Raw genomic sequence first — 13,834 nt, 5'->3', positions numbered from 1 at the left:
ACAACAGATTTTTGTATATTGATGTTTTATCCTACAACTTTACTGAATTTGTTTATTAGTTTTTAACAGTTTTTTGATGGAGTCTTTATACTATATATATATATATATATATATATATATATATATATAGTGTCATCTTAATAGAGTGACAGTTTTACTTCTTCCTTTCCAATTTGGATGCCTTTTATTTCTTTTTCTTGCCCAATTACTCTGGCTAGGACTTCCAATGCTATATTTAATAAAAGTGGTAAGAGTAGGTATCCTTTTCTTGTTCCTGATCTTAGAGGAAAAACTATGAGTATGATGTAGGCATGTCACATGTGGCCTTTATTATGTTGAAGTACTTTTGTATGTCCCCTCTGTACCCACTTTATTGAGGGGTTTTGTCATAATGGATGTTGAATTTTGTCAAATGCTTTTTCTGCATCTATTGATATGATCATATGATTTTTATCCTTTATTTTGTCTATGTGACATATCACAGTGACTGATTTGTGGTTGTTGAATCATCCTTGCATCCCTAGAATAAATCCCACTTGATCGTAGTGTATGCCTATTGAATTTGGTTTGCTAATATTTTGTTGAGGATTTTGCATTTGTGTTCACCAGGTAATTTTCTTTTCTTGTGACTTTCTCGTCCGGTTTCAGTATCAAGGTAATGCTGGCCTCATAAAATGAGTTTGGAAGAGTTCCCTCCTCCTTTTTTTTGGAAGAGTTTGAAAAGGATTGGTATTAATTCTTTGAATGTTTGGTAAAATTCACCAGTGAAGCTATCTGGTTCTGGACTTTTGTTTATTGAGAGGTTTTTGATTACTGATTCAATCTCTTTACTAGCAGTCAGTCTGTTTAGATTTTTTATTTCATTATGATTCAGTCTTGGTAGATTGTATATTTCTAGGAGTTTATCCATTTCTTCCAGATTGTCCAATTTGTTAGTGTATAATTTTTCATAGTAGTCTCTTATCTGTTTATTTCTGTGGTATCAGTTATAATATCTCCTCTTTCATTTCTGGTTTTGAGTCCTCTCTTTTTTTCTTGGTGAGTCTAGCTAGAGGTTTGTCAATTTTATTTATCTTTTTCACAGAACCAGCTTAGTTTCACTGATCTTTTTTTATTGTCTTTTTAATCTCTATTTCACTTACTTCTGCTCTAATCTTTTTATTTCCTTCCTTCTACTAACTTTGGGTTTTGTTTGTTCTTTTTCTAGTTCCTTGAGGTGTAAAGTTAGATTGTTTATTTGAGACTTTTTTTTTTCTTGAGGTAGGTATTTATAGCTAAAACTTCCCTCTTAGGACTACTTTTGCTGCATTCCATAAATTTTGTATGTTACATACCCATTTTTATTTGTCTCAAGGTATTTTTTTACTATCTCTTTTTATTTATTCTTTGAACCTTTGGTTATTCAGTAGCATGTTGTTTAATATCCACACATTTGTGAATTTTCCAGTTTTCTTGTATAATAAATTTCTAGTTTCATAACACTGTGGTCAGAAAAGTTGCTTGATATGACTTCAGTCCTTTTAAATTTAGTAAGACTTGTTTTGTGACCTAACATATGATCCATGTACACTTGAGAAGACTGTGTTTTTGTTGCTTTTGGATAGAGTATTTTATAAATATCTACTAAGTCCATCTGGTCTAATGTGTTGTTTAAAGGCTGATGTTTTTTAATTGATTATCTGTCTGGATGATCTATCCATTAATGTAAGTGGAGTATTATAGTGTCCTACTATTAGTGTATTGCTGTCTATTTCTCCCTTTAGGTCTGTTAATATTTGCTTTATATATTTAGGTGCTCCTATGTTGGGTGTGTAAATATTTACAAATGTTATATCTTCTTGTTGGATTGACTTCTTTATCATTATACAATGCCCTTTTTTGTCTCTGTTACAGTTTTTGTTTTAAAGTCTATTTTGTCTGATAAAAGTATAGCTACTCCAACTTTTTTTTCAGTTTCCATTTGTATGAGATATCTTTTTCCATCCCTTCACTTTCAGTCTATGTGTGTTCTTACATCCTAAATGAGCGTCTTGTAGGCAGCATATAGATGGGCCTTATTTTCTTATCTGTTCAGCCACTCTGTGTCTTTTGATTGGAGAATTTAGTCCATTTACATTTAAAGTAATTATTTTTTTCAATTTTAAAAATTATTTTTATTTATTATTTATTCATTTTGCCTGTGCTGGGTCTCAGTTGTGGCATGTGGACTTCTTAGCTGTGACATTCAGACTCTTAGTTGTGGCATGAGGGCTTCTTAGTTGCGGCATGTGGACTTCTTAGTTGTGGCGTGCGGACTCTTAGTTGCAGCATGTGAACTCTTAGTTGTGGCATGCATGTGGGATTTAGTTCCCTGACCAGGGATGGAATCCAGGCCCCTGTGTTCAGAGTGTGGAGTCTTACCCACTGGACCACCAGGAAAATCCCTAAAGTAATTATTGATAGCTGTGCACTTACTGCCACTTTGTTAATTGTTTTCTAGCTGTTTTTACAGTTCCTCTCTGTTCCTTTCTTCTTCTCTTGCTCTCTTCCTTTGTGATTTGATGACTTTTTTTAGTGGTATGCTTATATTCCTTTGTCTTTTGGGTATTTACTATAGGTTGTTGCTTTGTGGTTACCATGAGGTTTACATGTAACAATTGCTATCTATAACAGTTGATATAAAGTTGATAATAACTTAAGTTTGATACCATTGTAAAGCTCAACATTCTTACTCTTCCCCTTGCTGCATTTAATGTTTTTGATGTCACATTTTACATCTTTTCATCTTGTATATCCCTTAATTGTTGTAATCATAGTTATTTTTACTACCTGTTTTTGAATTTTCTTACTAGCTTTATAAGTGATTAACTCACTACCTTTACTATATATTTACCTTTCCAGTGAGATTTATTCTTTCATATGTGTTTTTGTTATTAATCAGTGCCCTTTCTTTTCAGCTTCAAGAAGTTCCTTTAACATTTCCTGTCAGGCCAATTTAGTGGTGATGAACTCCTTTAGCTTTTGCTTTTCTGGAAAATTCTTTATATCTTTTCTGAATGATAACTTTTGCTGGTTAGAATAGTCTTGGTTGAAAATTTTTTTCTTTCACCACTTTGAATACATTGTGTCACTATACATTTAGTAGAACTAAATAATAGTAATATAACTAAGACAGATAGTATGTTAATACATTTTTAAAATGAGTTTTATTAGAATATTTTGAAAAAGGTAAGACCTGATAAGATTGCTCATCAGCCTTTTGGAAACTCATTTTCTTAGGCTTGTCCATGTTGCATGAAATAGTGTCCTCTTTATTTTTTCTCCCTGCTTCCCTTCCTCTCTCCCTCCCCTTTCTCCGTGATGACTTCTATATTTGTTTTTTAAGGCAAAGCCCCTCTTCTCTCTCCCAAGGTGAAGATCCATTTCTGTCAGACACCTCTCATGTCCTAAACTGAACTCACTCTTTTTTTTTTTTTAAAATAGACCTGTTATCCTCTTCTGTTTTCCAGACTGGTGATGTATAGACTGACCCTACATTTCAGTTTGCCGAGAACAGCCACTGTTTATACCTGTTGTCCTGGAATAATTAACATTAGTGCCCCTTTCACTTTTAAAATTGTCCTGGGTTGGATAACAAATCATATGGTCACCATAGTTATCTGTCTGATGAAGATCTGCCTTTTAAGAATCAGCACCTGGGCTTCCCTGGTGATGCAGTGGTTGAGAGTCCGCCTGCCTATGCAGGGGACATGGGTTCGTGCCCCAGTCTGGGAAGAGCCCACATGCCGTGGAGTGGCTGGGCCCATGAGCCATGGCCGCTGAGCCTGCGCGTCCGGAGCCTGTGCTCTGCAACGGGAGAGGCCACAACAGTGAGAGGCCTGCCTATCACACACACACAAAAAAAGAATCAGCACCTAAGCCCATTGTTAAAGGACTTTGGGGTGACATATATTACATGTATCTTACTCTAGCCCCTTTTACTCTGAATGACTCTCTCCACATTCCATTCCCCTGCCCTTTCCCAACACACTTGCCACTACTGCCTCCATTTACATCACCAGCTTTCTAGTTTGTTCTCTCTTCATCTCCAAATGATGATGTCCTGATATTTTAACTCTAGGATCCCCAGACTGATATGTTACCCTGCAAGTCTCAATGTGCCCCCTCCTTTCTGGCTTAATGCATTCAGACTGCTGTCCTGACCTCAGGATCTTTCTCTTGTGAATTGCTCCCAAGGGTAAACCCAATAGTTAGGGCGGGGGTTTACATGTCTTAAGTAGTGTTATCCAGCACAATCCAACCAGTCTCCAATGCTGAAAGATTCGGAGAATTTTTTTTTTCTTTTTTAGCTCCTCAGTCAACTTTTCTAAACTTGGAATAATAAGGTCTACTTTATGGGATGTTATGAGGCTTCATGACAGGAAGTACAGGAAAGTAATTAGCATAGTGTTAGTCAGCATTTGACTAAAGGAAGAAATACAAATATAAATAATGTACTGTCCAGTTATGGAGGAGGCTAAACTAAGCCTTTTGTATTTTATTTTAAAGTTCACTAGATTTAGGAACAGATATTGATACTGAGACAGCTGAACTACTATTAATTATCTCTGAGAAACTGAAGAAGGGAAAATATACTACAAGATTAGACCATTGACTTTCAAAAGGGAGTATTAAATATGACCAAAAGCTGAATTTGATATAAAAGTGTGTTTGACTAAATCTTAGGTAAGACTCTGGTAAAGATTATCAGTGGTTTGTGAGCATCCAGAAGAGAAAGCAGTGGCCACCAGGACTCAGCGTGGATGCACCTGGACCACTGCATGCTAGACCAGCCTTGCTTCAATGTGCAAATATGCTGGTACATCAGAGAACATATAGACAGAGATGTACTTGGGCTTTGGCATATTTTATAGGGCTTTTCACCACATATTTTGTGGGGAAAAAAAGTAAGGTTAATTAAGTGGATTAACATCTGATTATAATAAAAGAAATAATCAACAGATCACTGTGACCCTGAAGGGCTTGATAATGGAAGGCCAGAGGGCTCTGTCCTGTCTCCTGTCCTTTATGACATTTAACAATCACTTGTATGAAAAAAAACTGTATATGTAAAACAAGTAATGCTTATCAAATCTGCTGCTGACACAAAATTGGGAGGTATAGTGAATATATTCTCTGACAGTACCAGGATCACAAAATATATGCTCAGGTGTTACCTCTTTCAGGAAGTCTTCTGTGATAGTCCACGCTGTCCAATACCCAAGGGGTATTCGGGCCCCTCCTTTCTGTTCCCAAAAGAACTGTATGTATTCATCAATCTGTTACTGTACCTGCCTGCCTTGCAAGTCTTCCTACACACAGGCAGTTGGTCTTGTGTCTCTATCTTCCTAGTTCCTCTCACAGTGGGGAGAAGTCACCTGTGAATGTTTGCTTCCTTAAAGAATCAGTGATGACAACCTACATCGAGGCTGAAACTGTAACACTGAAATGTAATGAAAATAAATATAAATCCCTGCCCTTGGAGCATCCCCCAAAATGAAACAATCACAAGATAGTGAGTAGGTGGCTCTACTCATAGCATTCATGAAAAGGAAAAAGCGTGTTTAGCAAGAAAAAACTCCTTAAAAGTCATATGATATCACTGCTTTACCCTTCCCCCTCCCAAATTCAAAGCTGAGGTGATCTTCATCTGCTTGAATGAAAGTATGTATCACCTAAAACAAAGGATGTGAGAGTCCCTCTCTGAGCTAATTAGACCATACCTTGGGTACCATGTTAAAGTTCTGAACAATACATTTCAAGGAGGAAATCGACAAACAGGAAGGAACTTGTTCAGAGGAGAGCCATCAGGATTATGAAGGTTCTGAAAATCTTAAAATAGTCATTCATTTCTTCAACCAATACACAGTTCAACAACTGTATATTAAGCATGTAGTATTTCCTAGACAGTATACTAGGTAGTGAATGGTAGAGAAAAAAAAATCTCTACAAGCAATTGAAGGAAATAAAGATAACTTGTGAAAATAAACAAAGACCACCCAATAAGAACAAATGAAGGCTATTTATTCAAAGATTTCTATAAAAAGGGAGTCAGCTATCACTTGCATTTGGCAGACTCAAAGACAGGCAGGAGAGTGGGAAGGCTTAACAGTGAAAAACCAGAAGGCTTCAGGTATGCCTCAGCCCTAGGCCGTCGACATGGGGAAGCTAGAGGCAGGATGGTTAGAAGCAGGGCCTCCTATGTGATTGGTTTGGGGAACGTATTTGCCTTTCTCTGGTTGGTCCTGAGTTGGAAGTGGAGGCAAAATTGGGGAAGCTGTCAGTCATTGACCAAGTCTTGACCATTCTAGGACTGTTGCTGCAAAGGTTTTGGGTCAGAATCCATTACCGTATATTCTGGCATTGTCTGTTAGTATGTTCAGTCTCAAATATTGAACATTGAGAAGACTCAGGGAGAATCTGGAGGTACACTGATAACTGTATTCAGCATATTGATAACTGTATTCAAGTATTTTATAGTCTACAGTGTTGAAAAGGCATTTGTTATCAATGGTTACAATGGATCAAATTAGGACCAGTGGATGAAAAAGTTCTTCAGTATAAGAAAGAACTTTTAAAAACCCACTTCTGTTTAGATGCAATCTCAGACAGTGGTTACCTGCTAAAGGAAAAGTTCAGACCTAGGCTGGGTGACCTCTTGGCAGTGATATTACAAAATAGATCACAAACTTTGGCATGCACCAAGTGGCATGTACTTGATACCTTTGTTACTAATGCAGAATCTGGGCTCTGTCCTAGATTTGCTGAATCTGATCAGTGGGTTATGATAGATGATTCTCTCCAGAAACATTTATGGAAGGTATGCAAACACTGAATGGGTAGTTGGACTAGATGACTTGTAAAAGCCCTTCCACCTTGAAGTCTAATATTCTTACTTTTGCATATCATAGTCATAACCAGGAAATAAACACTTTGTTCACTTATTTAACAATACTGATTGAGTAGCTCATATTATGCCACACTCTACTTTAGGCCTATATTTTAATTCTATTAGCATAGTACATTCCTATATGCCAAGGAGATAGTAATGGAAAAAACTCATTTGTTGACTCTTCAGAGATTTATTGAGCATCTGCTATGTGCTGGAGCACTGTGCTAAGCCTTGGGGAGATGGTGATGAACAAGACTGATGTAGTCCTTTATCTTTCAGAGCTTACACCAGCAGAAAAAAATAGACAAAATGTATTTACAGTAAAGGGTGATACATGTTGTTATGAAATAAAAATGGTGTGAAAACCATTCTTTTCGTTCTGTTGTTTTTCCCCACATCAGAACTCCAACCAAAATCCAATCAAGTTTTTTATAGAGGAACTAGTATTTCCTTTCCTCAGACTTGTTTTAGGTTTTAAGTAAAAATTGAGAGCCTTTGGGCCTTAGCCCAGGAATGTTAGAAGACTTAAGAATGGCATTTTGTACTTAAAACCTCTGTGGTGTCAAAACTGGTGAATCTGCTGTTGAATAAGCCAATCAAAGGGACATCTCTTGTTCAGGATGACTCTGGGTACTTGAGAAAGGGATTCTGGAAATTCTGAGTTCTTTGAGTTCAAATACCTATTTCTAAACCTATTGCAACAGAGCTAATTTGTACTACATTTTTCAAACAAGTTCTTATGCAAAACATCATGTCTTTTGCTGTGTGGTATACAGGAAGGAGCTTAATTAAGACGGGAAGCAGCCGTCTAAGATCTAGTTCTGTCTCTTCCATTAATTAATGTGTGACCTTGATGTCTCTGGGCTTCAGTTTTTTAAAAATGCTAAATGATCCTTAATTAGCCCTAAAATTCTGATTTGGTGCAACTAAATGGAGGAAATGATGTCTTTTACACCTGCCTCTCCTGCCTTCCTCCCAGCTAGGCAAATATATTGGAAGCCCTATTAGCACCACTGAATGGATACTGAAGTAACTTGCTTTTCTCATCTGGACATTTGTGTGTTCTTTAAGCTGAAGTCTGAGGTCTCAACATCTACCTACTTATCCAGGCTGAATGACTGGATTTATACCAGGTCCTTGCAGAATGCTTCAGCTTCTATGAAGGAGAACCCTGCCCTGGAAGCACTTAGCAATCTCTCCTACTCTCGGTCTCTGTAATTCTAGTTATCATCAAGCGTCTTGTTTCAAACACAGTAGACCTTCCTAGACTCAAAATATTACCACTTTTCTGACTAATAATATCCCCGTTGTCTAAAATCTTACATTACTCTGCCCACACCTGCCTACTTAGATTCCTTCCGAAGAGATACCACCAGCCAGATCACACCAAGTTTCTCTCCCGAAGGAGCAGCAGTGTAGCCCAGATAGTACATTTGAATCTGGGCCTACCTAGCCTGGGCTTGTTCCTCTCTCCCTGGCAGGCACAATTGAAGCCCCAGCTGACCTGCCGTCAAACCTCCTCAACTTACGATAGGCACATAGGTATATGTATATTTACATGTAAGAGCATGGAATCATTTTTCATAATTAGAATTTTCCTTTGAATTAGCCCACTCTAAAATTAATTAATTTATTATTTTTAAACTAACTTTCTTTATTGTGACCTTATTTTTGATGTAATCCACACAATATTTTTTTCATTTTAGGACTCCCTTGTCTAAGTCAAAACTTTTGGGCCAGGGAGATCCATGCATTACCACCAGTACATAAGAGAAATGCAGGCAGTGACTATCAATATATTGCATTATATTATGGCAGCAACTGTACTTTTTAAAATGCCTTTGAAAAGTATGTACACTGTTAGCTCTGAAATTAGCTTTTAGTTTTAATTTAAAACGTTAACCTCTGGTTTTCGGAATTCTTCCTATTTAAATAATTGAACAATTTGAGGAAATAACGATCAAGCTATTCAAAGCAAGATCATAATTTTTCTTGTTCTCACATTTCACTCTTTTTAAATGTATTTTACTTTTCTACAATTGCCAGAGTTTCTCCTTGTGAGGCTGAGCTTAAGGAATTAATGGAACAAATTGACATCATGGTAAACAACAAAAAACTGGATTGGGAAAGGAAGATGCGGGCTCTGGAGACACGATTAGATCTTCGGGATCAAGAGTTGGCAAGTGCACAAACTTGTTTAGAACAGAAAGGTCAAGAGGTACTGCATAGATGTGTTAATAAATTGTTAATTCCTCAGACTGTTATAAATAGTATTTGTCCTGTCCGAATATATTTTTCATTACACATACTTTTTATCAGGCATCAGCAATAGCATTCATAGCTTGAAATTCTGTCACAGTGTGCTACGTGTATTCTATCAAATAAGCGGCAAGCAGAGCTTAAACCGGTAGTAATTTGCCAATGCAGACAGAAATAGAGTCTAGTCAATGTCCTCTAGGGAAGTGAACAAACATTCAATACGTATGTGAAGTAAATGCTGTTTGCAAGCAAAGATGTCCGTGCTTTTGCTGCTGTAGAAACAAAGTAGTCAACAAAGCTGTGCCTTTGGATGAGGCAGAGTTCAGGAGCATTTGCCTTTTCTCATCTGCTAGAAAAATCTTTCCTAAAAGAAGTAAAAGGTAAAGCCTTGATTGCATAACAAGAGAGAAAACAGTTTGGTGAAGGGAGTGTGTGTCTACCTGGGCGCCCACTTGGGAGGAATGCCCTGGGCCCCGGTGAAGGTGCTTGTGGCCAAGCTGGTGATGGTAGAAGGAGGTCTGAGTGCTCTCGGGCCTGCAGAGGAGTTCAGGAAAGGCATACGCTTCACCTGATGTGGACTTTCATGTCTGTGAATTTTTCTTTGGGGTGAGGCATAAGAAACATGTTTACTGATCACATGCTAATAACTAAAACATCAAGTCAACTTGTTCAGTGGCCGTTTTTCTAACTCTAGTGGCCTCTCAATGGAACTTAGTTTTTTGTCATGGTTAACTAAGTTAATGTTTGGCCTAGTTAGTTATCAATAGAGGCAGGTCATAAGACCTGGCATATGGAAGGGACTACTTTCTCACTTTTGTACCTGTCACAATACAGATGTGTGAACAGGGGCCTCGCCTACTTTTTAAGCAGACAAATTCTGTAAGCCAAATCCCTAAGAACTCCTCTTAGACATTTTTCTTTTTCTTTTTAATTTGTTAGTTCTTATAAAAATGTAACAATTATTCCACAACACCACTAAAACAGAGCTCCCATTGAAGGTAGTAGCACCTAAAATAAAGGCTGAAGTGTGTCTGCAGAGGTTCTGCCCCAGGAACGATGACATAAGCCTCCCAAAAAGATAATGTGAAGTAAATTTTAAATCTTGCTTTAGAATGTGCCGGTGAGAAGGATCTTTTGTCAAACATCCATACCATACTGTCTTAATGTGTACCCAGTGGAATAGTGCTAGCTACATTTGGTTTTTGTGAATTTAATTATTAATAACTATTCTAAGAACCACAGTACAAATATTTATTCTTGGTTTGGTACAGCAGTTTTATTTGAACTGTACTCCTCTTTTGTATATTTTCTGATTTTGTCAGGCAAAATTTAGAAAAATTAAATTTTATTCTTAATTCAGGTGGGGTTACTTAGACAGAAGTTGGACAGTTTGGAAAAATGTAACTTAGCAATGACTCAGAATTACGAAGGACAACTACAAACCCTAAGAGCTCAAGTAAGGAAACTTATTACAATTTAATATTATATGTTTTGGTATATGTTTTGACCTATAAAATTGTGTTAATTTTGTTAAAATGAATTATTTTTAGTACAAGCAAAAGTTCCAGTATTTCAACTACAGGTTATATGTTTGGCCCTGTCTTTCATTGTTTTATGTGTATTGATTTTGTCTCTTTTATTAGATTGTCAGCTCTGTATCCCTTTAACTCTTAGCACAGTGCTAGACCAATGGCTTTCTATTTATCAAGTGATTAGTAGATTAATTATATCATGATAATTAGCTTTGTGAACAACAAAAACAAAGTATTATCTTTTGTAGTCACTACTTCCTAATAGGGGTGTCCTTTCTTCTATGGCAATTTAAAATATGGAGGTTTGCTATTATGAAATAGATATTTGAAAGAACAAAACTGGTCTTTATTGCTTTATTACTAGTAGGGCTGTTTCATAAATGAGAGGGCTTCTGCATATATGATGAGAGGGATACTGATTTCTTTCTGATTTATCCCTATATTATACTCCCCACTGTGCTAGGAAGCAAAAAGTCTTCTCTTTCTTCCCACAGGTGACACATAGGGCAATAAGCATCTGAGCATCTCAGGTCTCATAGGTACTGTATCCTTGCTTCACTTAGTAAATTAATCAATGGGAAATATGGTTTGATTATGAATTTTACTTTATAACCAGCTTTCTCTGGAGTGCAGAGATTTCACAGATGATAATATAGTTAAAGGAGCCCAAAGAAGTTAAAGTTTCTCCTTATGTACCTTTTTAGGGAGGTGATCAGCCATTACAATAGGAATATGAAGCATTTGATTCCACTTAATGGGTATGATCTTACAAGACTAGCTCTTAAGTCTACCTAGATATTTTGCCTGCAATTTAAATAGCTGCTGCTAGATGGTAGCTTGAATTATGAAACTTTATATGGGTTTTCCTAGTTAAGACTCTAAGCATTTAACACTTAAGTCAATCAACCTTACTTTTTCTATAAAGATGAAGCTCTAACATAGCAACATAAATACTGAATCACTATAATTTTTCAGTATAAACAAAGAGATCACAACCTGGAATAAGTTTGAAAAAATACAGAAATCTAGATACAAGTTAAGTACCATCTCTAAATTATATTTAACGAGTTCAGCTGCAGCTTACCAGATCTTTAATTTCTGGATTTTTTTTTTTCATGTCTGTTGGTAAAAAGTTTTGGGCTTGTTTACAGGCACTGAGCAGTCATTTAATATATGAATCCTTGCCATTTGATGCTTTGCAGCTCTATTTTATTACTCAACTGCCAGCTAGCCAACAAATGTCTTTACGGCAATTTTCACAAAAATTTGTTCTGTGTACTAACACTGAAAGCTTAGGAAATGCTATTTACTCTTCCTCTTCTCCTGGACATTCACAGTGCATAGTGGCATATTACAGGCTGTGAGAAGTCTTGCTTTAAAAACATCCATTTAGCCTTTTTAATCCATCATTTTTCAAACATATTTGACCATGGAACCCTTTTGTTTTTTAAACTAAAACCAACTAACACCATAGCACAGCTACAGTGTAAACACCATAAACAGGTATTTCATAGAATACACTTTGGAAACACTACATTGTTGTTGAGAGAACAGCCATATGCTTCCGCTGCAGTTTTCTGCCTCTCTTTTCTTCTCTGGTTAAAAGAAAAGAAAGGAGAGAGTTGGGGGGAGAAGGCAGAAGAGAAGGAAGAGGAAAGGAGGGAAAAAGAGAGAAAAAGAAAAGTACTATGTATATGACTTGGTTTGCATAATAACTAGTATTATGTCATTTCTCTAACCAGAAAATGATATCTTGTGGCAAACATGCTTTTGTTGCTGCTGGCTCACTCTACTGCTTCTTTCTTTGAAATTCCTCATTTCTTTACAACCTTATTTTCCTAAAATTTCTTAAGGGTACATTTTACCATACTCTGTCTTAAAAAACTCAACTCTGTCAAAATTTTCTTGTAGAAATTGCTTCCTTTTATAAAATGGGATATTTTCTTTTCCTTCTAACCATTATAAAACTATAATTATATATATATTTGAGATTTCTACTTCTGGAAAGATGGAGTCAATGTACTTTCCCCTATTCTTCCTGCTAAATGGAACTAGAAATCCTGGGCATTATTTATAAAACAATAAGAAGACTCTGAGAAGTGGAGAGGAAAGACAGACCAACTAGGACCTTGGGATCCAAAGAACAACATGGTGATGAGTTCCTGGAATTTCTTTTTACCTCTTATATCCCAGACTGGATAACAGAGAAGCCAGCAACCCAGACACTCCAGTGGACACAATCAAACAAAAAGAGCCCCAAGGAAAGCCTGTTGCCTACAACTGAAAAACCAGAAGAAAAGACAACCTACCAAGATTAAACACTTTTAGATAATAACTGCTTGACACTAGCCAAAGGCCACAGAATAAGACTATGGCTGCAAACCCACTTCACTGGCAGAGACTGAGTGGACAGCCTCAGTTCCACCCTTACTATCTATAATGAGGTAGCTCAGGCCCCAACCTGGATGGAATCAGAGAAGACTGAGTGGAAATCCAGGAGTTTCATCACCACAGGGTGTCAACAAGGCCCTCCCCAGCCCATGGTGTCAGTGGAGACCATGTGGAGAGCCTGGACTTCTCTGCCCATCTGGTGGTGATGAGGCAGCCCTCCTCCTCTTCTCTGGAATGGTATCCAAGGAAGCCTAATGAGGAGTCAGGACATTCACCACCTCTCCATAGTAACAGGGCTATGCCCCTCACTACAGCATCATTGAAGGCCGTGTGAGAAGCAGTAACAAGGCACCTATGCCCCTCCAATCAAAGTGTTGTCAGTGGAAAATGTGGGGAGCCTGAACTCTCACTCCCACTCAGCAGTAATGAGGAATACCTCCTCCCAGTTACCAGCTGAGGCCAAGTTAAGACCTGGACTTTCCCTGCCAGCTGACAGCAACGAGGCAGCATTCTATTCTTCCCTACTGGGATGTTGTCAGAAAAGGACTGCTAAAACACAATATTTAAATAAAATCCAGAGTCATGTAACACAATACCCAAAACTGGCCTCAGTTAAAAAATCGCTCATCACGCCAAAGACAAGGAAGATCTCAACTTGAATGAGAATAGGAAATCAAGAGACACCAACACTGAGTTGATATAGGTGTTAGAATTATCTGACAAGGAGTTTAAAGCAGCTATT

General features: G+C 37.2%; 1 protein-coding gene across 1 annotated transcript in view; it reads left to right on the top strand.

The window, feature by feature from the left end:
• The first annotated feature begins 8,966 nt into the window (after positions 1-8,966).
• The window catches only part of DEUP1 (deuterosome assembly protein 1), a 74,249-nt gene continuing 69,381 nt past the window's right edge, over positions 8,967-13,834 (top strand). The window contains 2 exon segments of the mRNA XM_065882674.1: positions 8,967-9,128; positions 10,530-10,625. Of these exon segments, the coding sequence (XP_065738746.1) occupies positions 8,991-9,128; positions 10,530-10,625 (234 nt within the window). The 5' untranslated portion in view covers positions 8,967-8,990.

The sequence above is a fragment of the Phocoena phocoena genome, chromosome 8, assembly GCF_963924675.1.
Source record: "Phocoena phocoena chromosome 8, mPhoPho1.1, whole genome shotgun sequence".
NCBI classification, from domain to species: Eukaryota; Metazoa; Chordata; class Mammalia; order Artiodactyla; family Phocoenidae; genus Phocoena; species Phocoena phocoena.
Note: the sequence above shows the minus strand (reverse complement) of the source record. Positions and strands in the feature narration are given on the sequence as shown.